At 40.2% G+C, this 15,790-nt stretch overlaps 2 protein-coding genes across 6 annotated transcripts in view; both read left to right on the forward strand.

Moving 5' to 3' along the window:
* Nucleotides 1-15,790, forward strand: part of HOOK3 (hook microtubule tethering protein 3) — a 192,917-nt gene that overhangs the window by 92,145 nt on the left and 84,982 nt on the right. For 4 of the 5 annotated variants that reach the window (XM_043546661.1, XM_043546660.1, XM_037902288.2 and 1 more), the window contains exons 16-19: nucleotides 67-154; nucleotides 5,887-5,921; nucleotides 11,228-11,310; nucleotides 13,980-14,080. In XM_043546661.1, the coding sequence (XP_043402596.1) occupies nucleotides 67-154; nucleotides 5,887-5,921; nucleotides 11,228-11,310; nucleotides 13,980-14,080 (307 nt within the window). Of the gene's footprint in view, nucleotides 1-66; nucleotides 155-5,091; nucleotides 5,098-5,886; nucleotides 5,922-11,227; nucleotides 11,311-13,979; nucleotides 14,081-15,790 lie in introns of all 5 variants that reach the window. The other variant, XM_037902286.2, reaches the window with a different exon arrangement.
* LOC122465823 lies at nucleotides 6,619-10,882 on the forward strand. Its single transcript, XM_043546662.1, has 2 exons — nucleotides 6,619-7,232; nucleotides 8,052-10,882. Exon 2 carries the CDS (start codon nucleotides 9,339-9,341, stop codon nucleotides 10,770-10,772), a length of 1,434 nt encoding a protein of 477 aa, XP_043402597.1. The 5' UTR covers nucleotides 6,619-7,232; nucleotides 8,052-9,338; the 3' UTR covers nucleotides 10,773-10,882.

Genomic DNA, 15,790 nt, shown 5'->3' on the forward strand with positions numbered 1-15,790 from the left:
GAGACAAAAATCACAGACACAATTATTCACTCCCTTTGAAAAGTAAAATTTGTATCTGTTTTCTAGGCTGGTAAATCAGAGACTTCTGGAGGTGCAGTCACAGGTTGAAGAATTGCAGAAATCTTTGCAGGAGCAAGGTTCAAAAGCTGAAGATGTAAGTAGAAGTGCACATCATACCTATATTCAAGTACCCACAGTTATCCTAACTTGCCCCTTATGTGATACCAGCTACATATTATATTATGAAGAAATAGTCCAGATGCAGATTTCTGGCAGCTTTTCATGTTCCCTAGTTTAGATTTCAGCAACATGGCCTGAAATTAAACTATGTCTACTTCTTGTAAAATGAGACTCTTGTCTAAAACAAATTACCATGTGTAGAAAAGAAGTGAAGTGCATTCCCTGTCTTGTCATCTTCAGTGTCCCTGTTCCTTTGGTAAATTCAACATTAATTACAATTCTGTTTGTACTCTGTAGATTAGTGAGATTTAGAAAATCAAGGCCACAATATGTAAATTCACCACTCTCAGTACCATTTAGTAAAATATACTGTGGTTTTTGTTTGTGTTATTTTCCTGAAGCAAAGTCCTTCCTTACCAAAGAAAACCCAGGAATTGCTGTTATAAATGTACCTGCATAGTGCAAATTAAGGTTGAGATTTTACACGTGCCAGAGCCAAGAAATTCAAACCATCAGCCCTCTTACGAATACAGTATTGTCCCTTCGTGCATGCCTTGATAAACCTGACTGCCTTTTTAATGCAGTGTGGGGCAAAGGTACAGTTGCTGTGGAGGCATAGCTTAAAATTCTCCATTGAGAATTGTTTGTGCAGATCCCTGCTTTTGAGAGCACATGTTTTAAAAGCCACAAGCTCCAGAGCTCTCAAGAAAGCATGGGGTTGTGTGTATGCTCTCTTGCATATCCAAATATATATTACTTTCTAACCCATAGGCGCAAGTCTTCAAGCTGTTGCTTTCTTCTTCGCTGTTACTGTTTTAAAGCATACTTAGGGCAGGTCTACACCACGGGGCTAAGTCGACCTAAGTTATGCAACTCCAGCTACGTACCTTAGGTCGACTTACTACGGCGTCTACACTGGCATACCGGAGTCGATGGGAGAACAATTGGCAGTTGATTTAGTGGGTCTTCACTAGACCCGCTATATCGACCCTACTGTGGATCGATCGCAACAGCGTCGATCCACGGTAAGTGGAGATAAGCCCTTTGTATGTAGCTGCTTATTTTGTTTTGAATTTCTTATTTTAATTTAGTTTAATCTAGTGTTTACCAGTGTAAACTACACCAAAATAAACCATACTTACCTATAATTAGTTATAGGTTTTATATATACAATATTTTTTTTAAAAATAAGTAGTGTAGATAATTTATTTTGAAGGTAGGTCTATGCCATTGTATTGTTCGAAGACCTACTCTGTGCCCTCGGTTACATGGATCAAAGCCACAATTTTTCTTGGTGGGCCTGGAAAATTGGAAGATCAGTATTGTAATCCATCTGGAAACGTGGGATGTTTTTTAGTTGTTGTTGAAAGTTTAAGTAGTTCCATTTCCTGTCCCATAAAGCAGTAGTAAAAATATTGTTTATTTCTGAAGTCAGGCACTTCTGCAAACCCAAGTACATGCGCTCCTAACATGATCTGCATGGAGACAGAAATAGTTCATTTTGAGGGTGCAGGGCAAAGACAGAATTATCTGGGAATTTTTTTCCTTTGTTTCTTTATACAGGTAAGAAATCACTGGCAAAGCAGTTTTCTTTTCCTATTTTCTTTTGAGGTAGAGATAAATTAGTTATTAAATGTTGTTGTTATTTTAAAATCCACCTCCTGAATATTTTTGCCAGAGTTTCTTTTATGATAATTGTGTGCAGGTGTTTAAAACTACAAATGCTTTTTGTGTAATGACAGTAGGATAAAGCTGACTTCTAATTGTCTTTGCGTATTTATCATAAACGAATAAACTGTTTCCCACATGGGAGAAAAAGGCAAAACAGCTGGTGGGAGTTTGCTGGCTGCTGTAGGGAAATTTCTCCTATTGTGAATGAAGGTTTTGAGCAGGGCCAATGGCAAACAATTGTGAAACTTTGAGAAAATTAAGATGATGTCATTTATTTTTAAATGGAGAAAAATAATTTTTTCCTCCTATCCAGTATAGTAGATTCATAGATACTAAGGTCTGAAGGGACCATTATGATCATCTAGTCTGACCTTCTGCACAACACAGGCCACAGAATCTCACCCACCCACTCCTGTGAAGTCCTCAAATCATGGTTTAAAGACTTCAAGGAGCAGAGAATCCTCCAGCAAGTGACCCGTGCCCCATGCTACAGAGGAAGGCGAAAAACCTCCAGGGCCTCTTCCAATCTGCCCTGGAGGAAAATTCCTTCCCGACCCCAAATTTGGCGATCAGCTAAATCCTGAGTATATGGGCAAGATTCACCAACCAGACACTACAGAAAATTCTTTCCTGATCCCACCCCATCTAACATCCCATCACAGACCATTAGGCCTATTTACCATGAATATTTAAAGATCAATTAATTACCAAACCCATGTTATCCCATCATACCATCTCCTCCATAAAATTATCGAGTTTAGTCTTAAAGCCAGATAGATCTTTTGCCCCCACTGCTTCCCTTGGAAGGCTATTCCAAAACTTCACTCCTCTGATGGTTAGAAACCTTCGTCTAATTTCTAGTCTAAACTTCCCAACAACCAGTTTATAGCTATTTGTTCTTGTGTCCACATTGGTACTGAGCTTAAATAATTCCTCTCCCTCTCCGGTATTTATCCCTCTGATATAGTTATAGAGAGCAGTCATATCTCCCGTCAACCTTCTTTTAGTTAGGCTAAACAAGCCAAGCTCCTTGAGTCTCCTTTCATAAGACAAGTTTTCCATTCCTGGGATCATCCTAGTAGCCCTTCTCTGTACCTGTTCCAGTTTGAATTCATCCTTCTTAAACATGGGAGACCAGAACTGCACACAGTATTCCAGGTGAGGTCTCACCAGTGCCTTGTGTAACGGTACTAAAACCTCCTTATCCCTACTGGAAATACCACTCCTGATGCATCCCAAGACTGTAGTCGTAAGGGTTACTTGTAACAACAATAGGTACAACATTTTGAGACAGAAATGTGTTTTTAACTTGGCAATGGCCTTTAAAAGGGTTTGCTATACATTTTTGTAGCACATCACTTCTTTACTTAGTTATTTAACTCAAATATATTTGTTACTGTCCCTGAAAATCTTTATATAGTGCTGTAGGTATGTGCAGCAATCTCGAATGGGTAAAATGTGCCATATAAATATCAGCTTGACTACAGTGCAATACAGAACTCATGCATAGGGTGCATAATGCATCCTTTGCCTAATCTGCCATCACTGATAAATTATAACTCAGTTCTCACCTTTGCACCTCTTCTTTTTAGTGTTTATATTGTATCCATCCCAGTGAGATTACATGTCCTTTAGAGTAGGAACCTATCTCAATTGTGTTTCTAATGCACAATTCACATCTTTGGCGTTGCACAAGTAATAAAAATAAAAGCAAATGCGTGTAGGCAAAATCAACTCCGTCAAACGACCACTTGTGGTCTCTACATAACTGATCAGAGCACGAAGTGGGACACCCAGATTTGAATCTTGGTTTAGTCTTCTACTCCCAAGACCTGAAGGAGACTGGGCACTACTAATGGCTTGATCCTTCCTCTTTGAAGTCAATGGGAATAATTGAGTCCTAAGTGTCCAGGGATAAAATACCTTGTGACTATACCACATCTCCTTTCCCAGGTGATATATACAACAGTTTGTAACAGTTGTTTAAAGGAGCCATATGCCTGTCTTCCATTACACTTGGTACAGAGACAGCGAAAGTAAAAGGAAAAATTCCAAGGATGAAGGGACCAAAAACCACACAGGGTTGGATTCTTAGTTGGTGTAAATTGCTGTAATGCCATTGAAGTTGGATTTTCACCAGTTTGTACCACTTGAGCGTCTGGTCCATAACCTTTTGCCAGAATAGGAAGTATATCAAGGAAGTCCCACTCGGAAATAATCAGAGCCTATCCTCAGAAACAGGGAGGAGAGTGAGTGTAAAAACAGTGTTTTAAAACGGTTAGACCAGCTGAGAGTTTTTCTTGGACTGCACTTAAATGGTCCATACTTGGCTGTGTAGTTAATCCCCTGTTGAGGGGAATTTGGAGGTAGAGCAGTGACTTCATCATTGTACCTTTGCTGGTTATTATTATTTGAATTCCAGTAGTGCCTAGTAGCCCCGGTCAAGGCCCAGGACCCCATTATACCAGGCACTGTACAAGCAGAACAGAAAGGTGGACTCTTCCCCAAAGAGCTTACGTTGTTTGGCTTGTATATAATGATGATCAGTGTGAATTGAAAATAGTAATGCAGATTAATTTGACGTGAGATGTTCTGCTCGAAGTCACTCTCCCCAAAATAAATATTTTTCTACATCATGGCCCACAGGTCCATTCAACAGACTACATATTGTTTGACTGTTTTGTCACTAACATGGGCACACCTTCAAAATGACTCTTAAAAACAGTAACTACTCTCCTATGAAATTCTAGTTTGAGTATGCTGGTTCACATATTTGCTTCTTTACTACTTTTATATTGTTTGTTTTTAGTGTGGAGGCGGAAAAGCATTCATCGGGTACGTCTGGCCTGCAAATAAAAACCCACAGCAGGCCTGTGACAGCTGACTCAGGCTCGCAGCGCCTGGACTATGGGGCTTTTTCATTGCAGTGTAGACTTCCAGGCACAGTTGCAGCTGGGATGGGATAGCCCCGGGTGTCTAACTGCAGTGTAGACATATGCACACGCTTGAACGCAGTATAGATAATTTGTGCTAGCTTTCTAAAAGTCCCCAGAAAATGAGACAGGATAATGAAATGATTAAGTACAGAGAGGAAGGGAAAATGTGCATATATTTCCCCCACCCATAAATAGTTTTAACTTCTTCTGTTCATGAGTTACTAAATAGTTTCTTCTCTTGGCTGCTGTTTTTGCTTCATACTAATATGTTCTCTCTGTCTCTTGGCATGGGTTTCTGCTCAAGGCTATTGTGAGTATGGCTTTCTGTTTCATTAACACTATTATGTTTTTAGGCATTTATGGTTTTGATAAAAAATGAGATGCTTAAATATGTAAAGTTACATTTTGTCACAAATGAAAAATTATTTTGAAGCTTTTTTTTTTAAAAAAATGTTTATCCAGCTGTGACTTAACCACAAGGTACAGCTTAGGACACCACAGGTGTAAGGTATTTGTGCATCTGTAGTCAAACAGTAAAGACATGAGAACAAAGAACAGGGGAAAAAAATGTAAAGAAAAAAGTGGAGGCTGAACTCCTGTCCCTACTGAAGTCAGTGGTGAAACTTCCATTGATTTTGGTGGGACCAGGGTTTTAGATCGATTTATTTTAAAAGTGATGTTTCTTTAATGCTTTAGTAGTGCAACTCTTCAGGAAAGCTTGCTGCGCTGTCTTTTAGTTTCAGATAAAGAAGTTTGGATTACCCTGCAAACATACCAGAGCATGGAGAAAAGAAAACAAATGAAATAGAATTTTTTTTCTAATAAATTGATCTATTCAGTATTGCTCCAATTTCAGAGAAATGGTTGTAAAGCATCCTAACTTCCGTGTGATCATATAACTGTCAAGGGAAGGATAATTACTACAGTACCATAGAGAACTGCTGTAAATGTTTGGTATAAACAGAATGAAATGAAAATATGGCAGCTTTGGTATAAATATGTATTATGTATTAATAATATTATGTATTTCACCATAACTGATATAATCTAAATTTCCACAATTTTTTAAATAATTAACACACTTAACTTTTTATTTTAGTCAGTTCTTCTGAAAAAGAAGCTCGAAGAACATCTGTAAGTAATAAAACTTTCCTGTATTGTTTTTGTAATAAGAAATAAAAATACTGACTTTCTGTACATTGGAGAATGCTTAGCCAGTAGCAATAGCGGGAAGGTAGCCACTCATTAATGATTTGGAAGATATATAAGCAACAGAAGTGTAGACAGTCAAATATACCTAAGGAAGCCATTATTCAAGTATTATTTACATCTTGTAGAGAAAGACTTTGCCAAAGAAAAATAATTAAGGAAGAATAATCATTTTATGGTGTTAGAAAATTTGATTAAAAATTTTGTAAAGCTTAAATCAAGAGGAATAGTTCATGGTGTCCTGAAGAAAGCACTTTAATATAAACAGTATTTACTTGTCCATTTTTAAGTATACGTTATAGCAGTGATTCTCAACCATGGGTGCGCAGAGGTCTTCCAAGGGGTTCATCAACTCATCTAGTTATTTGCCTAGTTTTACAACAGACAACATAAAAAGCACTAGCGAAGTCAGTACAAACTAAGATTTCATACAGACAATGACTTGTTTATACTGCTCTATGTACTATACACTGAAATGTAAGTACAATATTGATATTCCAATTGATTTATTTTATAATTATGTGGTAAAAATGAGAAAGTCAGCTATTTTACAGTGATAGTGTTCTGTGACACTTTTGTATTTTTATGTCTGATTTTGTAAGCAAGTAGTTTCTAAGTGAGGTGAAACTTAGGGGTACACAAGACAAATCAGACTCCTGAAAGGGATACGGTAGTCTGGAAAGGTTCAGAGCCACTGCATTATAAAAGATAATAAAAGATAAGGTAGGTGAGGTAATAGCTTTTATTGGACCAACTTGTGTTAGTGGAAGGTACAAGCTTTCGAGCACAGTTCTCTTCTTTATGTCTGGGGAAAGAAGAAGAGTGTCCGGGCTAAATACAGGCTGGGACAGATTAAGCAGAAGGGGTAATGCATTTGGAAGTGGTCACTTGAAATGAAGTAGGCAGCTGGAGGTCAGATTGTTATTCATAAAGGGTTTGAAGTGGGCAATTAAGGGTAACAGGCAGAGTGCCGTGTTATAAATTGCTGTAATGAGTCATAAAACCAATGTTCATGTAAGTTCATGGTTTTTGGTGTCTAGCAGAATTATAAATTTTAATTTCCAGGCTCGCCTTTTGAAGGTGGTGTGCTGGTTGCCTTTGAGGATCTATCTAGAGATCATGCAGGAAACCCAAAATAACTATCAAAAAACCTGATGACAGACATCCAACACAAAAACAGAAAGTGGAACCAACTACGTCAGCTTCACGACCAACAGAACACCCCTGCTGCGGCAGGTCTGGGGCTGGGCTGAGCTGGGGGAGGAGGGAGGGGTGCCTCTTCCCCAGCTGCGGCAGGTCCCAGCTGGGGCTGGGTTGAGGCCAGGGGAGGGACGCCTCTCACCTGGCTGCCGCAGGTTCAGTGCTGGGCTAGGTTGGGTCACGGGAGGGGCGCCTCTCCTCTGACCACGGCATGTCCGGGGTTGGGGGAGAGACATCTCTCCCCGCCATAGCCTTGAGCACCTGCGTGGCGCTTAATAGTCCTCTGCACGGCCGTGCAGCTTAAAGGGAACTTAGCCTCCAGAAACTCCACGTTAACAACCTCCACCTGAACACCATGGATGTCACCTCCCTATACACCAACATCTCTCGCCATGACAGCATCGCTGCCTACCTCAAATACAAACAAGATAATAGACAGTGCTTGGAAATCCACCCAAAACACATCGCAACACTCATCCATGTCATCCTCACCTGCAACAATTCCACATTTAACAATGAACACTTTGGCCAAACCATGGGAACAGCCATGTGTACTAGAATGGCTTCCTAATATGCCACCCTCTTTGTGGGCCACTTCGAGGAAGAATTTCTGGAAAAGTGTACCATGAAACCAATGATATACCTGCTATACGTAGATGATATTTCCATCATCTGGACAGAAGTCCTAAACTCCCTCATAGATTTCCACCACAACTTCAACACCCGCCACCCAACCATCAAACTATCTCTAGAACACTCCCTTGACTTTCTGGACATCACAATTAGTTTAAACAGTGGAACCCTACAAATGACTATATACAAGAAATTCACTGATCACCATGCTTACCTCCACAGATCCAGCAACCACCCAGACGTACCAAAAAATCTGTTATCTGCAGCCAGGCATTCATATACCACAGACTTTGAAGAGAGAGTCTGAGCTACACACCTAAATATACTATAAACTGCCTTCACTAAACAAATACACTCCACCAGAGAAGTAGATCACATAATAGAATGGGCCACCCAAATACCCCAAGAGAACCTGCTTTAGTACAGAAAAAAAACACATTGACTGCACATTCCTAGTTGTCACCTACCACGCCACACTGGAACCCATACGGGATATCATCAAACACTTACAACCCATATTTGATAGGGACCACATCTTGAAAGAAATCTTTCCTGAACCCCCTCTTCTGGCCTTCAAACAACCCCCAGCCTTGCCAAGCTCATCATCAGAAGCAGCTCCCCACAGACCAGGACACACCAACTAACAGTGGCACCAGACCCTGCCAGAAAAACAGATGCAAAACTTGCAGACACACAGCAGGGGAGATATCATACCCCCCATAACATAGCTTTCAAGATTCATGGATCCTACACGTGCTTATCAGAACAGATGGTGTACCTCATCCAGTGCATCAAATACTCAGTAAGTATGTGGGTGAAACCAGATGTTGACTACACTCTTCAGTGGACTCACGCAGGAAAAACGATAAAAAACAAAAACACCCTAATACCTGTGGGTGTACACTTTTCACAAAGTGATCACTCCATATCTGATCTTTCAGTACTTGTCCTCAAAGGAAACCTGCACAGCACCTCCAAAAGTTGAGCCTGGGAACTTAAAATCATAACTCAGCTGAACACCAAAAACCATGAATTTAACAGGGACAGTGATTTTATGGGTCATTACAACAATCTGTAACACACCACACTGCCTGCTACCCTTCATGCATAACCGATCTAACTCCCAGTTGCATACTTCATTTCAAGTGACCACCTCCAAAGTACATTACCCCTTCTGCTTTAACAATCTGTCTCAACTTCTATTTAGCTCAGATACTCTGCTTCCTTCCCCAGAGCAGAAGAAGAGCTCTGTGTAGCTCAAAAACTTGTACCTTCCACAAGCACAAGTTGGTCCAATAAAAGATATTACCCTCACCTACCTTGTCTCTCCCGTATCCTGGAACCAACAGGGTTACAACACGACAAACAGAATAAAAGATAATATCTTAAAAATTTGATCATTTTGTTTTACCATTTACACACTTGTCTTAATTTTACACTTTTCTGAACTGCAGTTGTTACCTAAAGTTCTTCTTCGAGTGGTGGTCCCTACATGTATTCCATACGTATATGCGCATGCACACCATGTGCCTGAATCCAGAAATGTTTCTAGCAGTATCTGTTGACACACACGGCGTAGGGCATCCCCTTGTGTTCTCAGCCAAGGATATAATAGGGTGTGCGGGCCAATGTCTCTTCAGTTCCTTCTTACCACTGTGTGGCCCGAGTCACAACCCCTGTTCCTTCACACAGGACTCTCTCTCTCTTTCAACCCACAAGTGGGAGTTACATAATGCCACACTCAGATACTACTTCCACAAATGGGATACCCCGTGGTCGGACCTCTTTTCCACTTGTGAGAACTTAAAGCTGCCCCTTTATTGTTCCAGGGGGGCCATGGGAGAGGACTCGCAGGGCGACGCTCTTCTCCTCCTCTGGACAGGCAACCTCCGCTATGCCTTTCCCCCCATTCCCCTCCTCCCACAAGTGTTACGCAAGATCCACTGGAACCGAACTACCGTAATACTCATCACCCTATTCTGGCCCCATCAGTTTTGGTTCACGGATCTCCTCAGACTCTCCATCCACACACCACTCTGCCTCCAAACACTCTGGGATCTCCTCATACAGGATCAGTGCTGGCACCCCAATTTGCCTCACCCCAATTTGATTTTTGGATGGGGCTCAAGGATAGACAGAGCATACTCCACTAAATCAGTGCATCCACCTACCTGTTTTCTGCCCCAAACCACATGCCTCCCACGCGGACAGGGTCCTGCATTCCCTCGACATCTGCCGTGTAAGTGGCATTCTATCTCCACAGGACTCACTCCTTTCGCTCATTGCCAAAACTATTTGTGGACGTTGCCGACCGATCCAAGGGCCAAGCCCTCTCCTCCCAGTGAATCAAATGGGTCTCCGGGTGCATCCACGAATCCTAAGTATGATCCAACATACCATCATCTGATGGAGTCACAGCCACTGTACATGAGCACAAGCAGCCACATTGGCCTGCCGTGCGAACGTCTTGTGGCAACACATCTGTCGTGCAGCAACCTGGTGCTCGGTCCACTCATTCACGTCGTACTACGCCATTGCACAAGCAGCGGCTACGGACACTGCTATGGGCCAAGCCATACTGCAGACTGCACTTCCCATTGCATCCTCTCACCCACCTCCACACTGATTGCTGCTTGCTACTCACCCACATATGGAATAAGTGTAGGGACCATCGCTCGAAGAAGAGGAGGAGGAGGTTACTTACCTGTACCTGGAGGTTCTTCAAGATGTATGGTCCCTATCTGTATTCCAATGCCTGCCCTCCGTTCCCTCTGCTGTGGACTGGACTGCACAGCCGTAAGAGGGGGTGCTGGAAAGGAGATGTGTGATCTGCATCTCTTATACCTTTGGCTGCAAACACGTGTGGGTCAATGGACACTGCTAGAAACACATCCGGACTCCGGTGCATGGTGCGCATGCCACCCACTTATGGAATACAAATAGGGACCCCACATCTTGAAGAACCTCCAGTTACAGGTAAGTAACCTCCTCACTTAATGACCTACTGGCTTACAAGAAGTATATAGTCTCTATTTGGAGCATTGTGGGGGGTTAGCCAGTCTTTAATAATATCATAGCTGTCAAAATCATGTATTTCAAGCAGGCTTTGTACAGGTTATTGTAAATTATAAAGTAATTGTAGAATTTTGGACTCAGAATGGAGCTTTCTGATGTTATAACTGTGCATATACAGTGATGTTTTTTCTTCTGTTTTTTAAACAGTTCCATTCTTTGTTCATTGATATCACTCACCATGCCGTAGTGCCTCGCAGCCAAAAGTCAGCTTTGTTATAATTTCCTAGAATTGTAGAACCTGGAATTTTTTTTATTGCTTAATTTTCATTTGAGATGGAGAAGAGTGTTGGAACAATAATGTATCTTTTCACGATTTGTAACAGGGAGAAGCTGCATGAGGCTAACAATGAAATACAGAGGAAACGAGCTATTATTGAAGATTTGGAACCAAGATATAACAACAGTTGTGAGTTTTCCTCCATTAGAACACAGTCTTTACATTAAAAAGCTTGTATGTACGGAGGGTCTTTAATTAACAGGGAACTGTAAAACGTTGTAAAAAAATGGATTGTAAATTTTTAAGTGTTTTATTGATACAGAATTAGAGGGAAGTCTGACAATGGTAAGCAGATATTAATTCTTGCAGAGGAGAATATCAAGATTTACTGACCCAAAAGATACTGCTAATGTTTATAGAGAGGAAGCAGAGGTCACTTTACTAAAATCTTGATGCCCAGAGGAATGTCAAGTTAATACAGTTCTTTACTGGTCATCTTAACCTCAATTATCCAAAATTGCTGTTATCTGATATAGGCTCATATCCCTGGTATCTGTTACGTTAAAAATCCCTCCATGCTTATTAGCTCTCCCACAATATGCTGATACATACTACATGTTGCATCAACATGTGTTCAGATAGTAGACTGGAATGGTGCTGACAGACTTGGAGGTTCAGAAAAATCATTAGAGTAAATCTTTGGACACTAGGTGGTCAATGAGAATGTGGCTTTGGACAAGTAGGCCAGTTTGGGATTTCACAGCCATACACCAAGGCCCAATTGTAAAGGACTCTAAATGGTGTATTGCTTTTTAAAAAAAAAAAGGCAAATGTGTGCCGCCAGTACATTGAGTAGGCTGGAAAAAAATAAGTGCCCCATCATCTTTCAAACAACAATGCCAGCATCTATCTGAAGGTGCCAGACAGGCTTTATTCATGAAAGGATCCGGTAAGATCTACATACTATTTTGTTCTGCATTAGTTTGACTGGGACACGTTCCTTAGTTTTTTATCTTCTATAATATAAGCCATATGGCTGGGGGACTCTGATAATTCAAAGATGTGGTATTGACTAGTCAGGCCTTTGTAAGATGTCAGCCCACATAATCCTGATGCCCACTGTGTCTGAGGGAGGGCACATTGATAGGGGATGGGCACACTTATGCATCTGTGGGGATGGGAGGGAAAATAAGCAGTGGGAGTGAGTGGCAGATGACAGTAAAGGGTTGAAGGAGGAAGTGACATTTTTAAATGGCTGCCCCTTCCCTCCCTCTCCATCATGCACATTATTGAAGATTTGGAACCAAGATATAACAACAGTTGTGAGTTTTCCTCCATTAGAAAACTCACCGAGAAAAGCCAAGCTGCCATTTCAGCAACAGTTTTCTCTGATTTTCTAGAGTAAAAGCCAATCTGGGAGCTGTTCAATATTACAAATTTGGTATATTCATACAAGAGAAAAACTTAGCTCAAAAAGAGTTAAAGTTGAAAATGTTTTTCAGTGGAGTCCAATAACCGCACCAAATAATATTACACTTTACAAAAATTCCACACCTTAAAAAATGATAAAATGTCTGGAAATAAAGAATATGGGGATTCAGCAACTTCCCCAGTCGCTGAACCTCAATATTAAAGTATCTGACACCTTAAAGGGGCCTGATTTTTAGAGGGCAGGTACTTGGAATTTTTTTCATAAAGGTGTCTCAAGTTGAACACCCAAAAGCACTAGCAGCTTTTGAAAATCTTGGCCTAAGCTTTTATTTGGATAGGCCTAAGTGCCGTTTATGGAACCTTCTAAAGTTTTTGTACTTCAAGAGTTATCGTACTCTGAAGCGTCACAGTAAAAACTGTGTCTGTAATTAAATTTTTTGGGTTCTTTTAACAGTCATGAGTGGAAACAACTGAAAATATCTAGGATTGTTGGGTAGAGTAAGAAGCAGAATTTTTAAAATAGATAATATAACCTTTCTGACTATCCCTTTCTGACTCTAGTAATGATCAGTAAAGTAGATCTTACTTTTCCCGGTCACATTCTCAGTGTCAGGCCAGGAGAGGATGTTGCAAGTAAGATAAATGGGAGTGAGTGCCACGACAAAGTGCTATTGCAAAACAGATGATCAGGAGTTATGCCTGATCTGAGATTCTCCAAGAACCAAACTCTTTTGTCATGCACCATTTGATCAGGGATGACAAAATCAGTCTCTTCAGACAAGTCCTTGGACGAACGATAATCTATACGGATGCTGTTGGCTAGATATCCTCATAAATCAACCCATTCAAGTATCTGTACAATGAAACTGTCCTGCTGGTCCATAAAACTTATTTATAAAATGTTAAAAATAATTATTTGTTACTTTTATGTCACATTTTTGGTGAAATTCTTCAGTGTTACCTTTGGGGGTATATGTACGGGGTTTTTTCTCCTGTAGATTTCTTTAACATATATTTGCCTTAGGTGAATTATACTTCCACAGTGTTTTGGAACATGTACTGAATTGCTAACCCTCACTTTTATGAATTAACAATGAGTTGGCCAATAGTGGCATTAATGAAGGGCACTAGTTATCCCTTTAATTTTCCATATGCTCAGATAGTAACGTTGTCTACAGGTTAATTATTTAACTGGTGCATACAGTGGAGTAGAACACACTGTTTCTCCCTGCACGTGTTTCTGAGTTGTTGAATACTTAACCAATTTGTCTGCTGAATTAGTAGAACATTTTGCTATCCTGACTTGTGCTCTCCTTTACTGAAAAAATAAGTGCTAGCTATGGGTTTAATTTATATTTAAACATACAATATTAAAATGTGTTTATTTTTAATATGACTTTTTTAAATGCATTTCTCCCTACATGAAGCACTCAAAATTGAAGAATTACAAGAAGCTTTACGGAAAAAAGAGGAAGAAATGAAGCAAATGGAGGAACGATACAAAAAGTACTTGGAAAAGGCCAAGAGTGTAAGTGCATGGTGCTCTGAGCTGAGGTTTATGTTGCTCACCCCCTCTCTGTGGTAATGAAAATAAATAAAACAGATCTAATCACCACAGGAAAGGAAGCTAATTAATGGGTTTTGTTGTAGTTTTGAGTTTGATACCAATATGCTACATAGTATTAAGTTTCTCTTCCTGCAGAAGCCTCTACCTCAAATTCATGGTTGTGAAAACCAACTACCCACTGCCCCAGTTCACCTATCTGTCTTTTATACAAACACCAATCCCCCCATTGGAAGCACCATATTCATTTACACCAGTGGTTCACCCAGACCAATATTCTGTCCTTGACAGTGACCAGCACCAGGTGGCACCTAGTAAGGTAACAATTTTGTGATAACCTGCCTCATGGGGAAAGTTCTTTCCAACTCTAGTCAGTTAGTGGGTTGGTTTATGTCTGAAGCATAAGGGTTAGTTTCCCTTTTTAATGTTTATTATGACAGCTATAACTGAGATATTCATAGAAATAGCTTATCCTATTAAGCTCTTTGCCTCAGTGAGTTCTATGGGTTAATTATGTATGCACGGTGTCAAAAAATAATTCGTCAGTTTTAATTTCTTTGGTCTCCCCTTCTTCTTGATTTGAGAGGGTAAATAGGAGCACCCAACTGCCATTCTCTATGCCATTTATTCTTTTATATACCCCTTTATTGTGTCACCTTTTATTTATCTCTTCTCCAAATGAAGGATTTTTAGTACAGCCACATATGCAAGCTGTTCCATGCTTCTTTTCCCTTTTCTACCCCTTTTCTATTTTGCTATATCCTTTTCAAGGTGGGGTGCCCAAAACTGATGTAAAAAAATCAAAGTCTTCCTCAAGCCACAGATGGCTCATCAGGCTGATACAGTTTTATAGACATGTCAGTTTCCATAGCCAACAGTACACAAGGGACTGCTGTGGCCTTTTACTTTCCTAATCCTATAGATCAAGTACCCATTTTGCAGCTGGGTGAATTGAAGGCAGCCCTTCAGTGTGAGATCAAGCGAAACTCAAACCCACAACCTTTGGGTTTGTAACTGAGGACTTTAATCTCTTGGCCATCACCCCTTGTTAAGGTGTGGGTATGCCAGCAGTTTTATAATGGCAGTATGGTATTTTCACTATTATTTTCTTTCCTATTCTGAATACACCCTAACATCTTGTTAGTTTTTTTGCATCCACTGACAGATGTTTTCACTGAGCTGTTCGTGATGATGCCTAGGTCTTTTTCCTAAGTGAGAAGAATTAATTTAGAACCCATCCGTGAGTTTCTAGTCCATGACAGAAGTTTACCTCTCCTCTTTTGTGACTTAATAGCCTCTTGTGAAGGATCTCAAAGGCTTTTTGAAAGTCCAAATAAATTATATTTTTCACTTCTTCTTTATCCATTGTGTTACTGACTCTCTCAAAGCATTCTAACAAGTTAAAGAGGCAAGATTTTCGCTTTGCATAAGCTGTGCTGATTTGTCCTGTTCATAGCTGTTGATCTAAGAGTTTTATATAACACTAGCTTTAATTATTTTTCAACTAATTTATGCTTTTTGTGACTTACTGATATTTCCATGATCCTTCCCCAGTGCCTTTTTAAAAAATGGATACAGTGATTATACCCAGTGTAGTGGCTAGATTTAATGACTGAGTACACAGTATCTTAGTAGCTCAGCCACTTCATTGTTGTTTTCCTTCAGGACTCTTGC

Source organism: Chelonia mydas, chromosome 5 (genome assembly GCF_015237465.2).
Source record: "Chelonia mydas isolate rCheMyd1 chromosome 5, rCheMyd1.pri.v2, whole genome shotgun sequence".
In the NCBI taxonomy this organism is placed as follows: domain Eukaryota; kingdom Metazoa; phylum Chordata; order Testudines; family Cheloniidae; genus Chelonia; species Chelonia mydas.

Bases quoted from the DNA above. Each gene is read 5' to 3' on its own strand.
- LOC122465823 (XM_043546662.1), top strand. From the start codon at position 9,339: ATGCGCATGCACACCATGTGCCTGAATCCAGAAATGTTTCTAGCAGTA.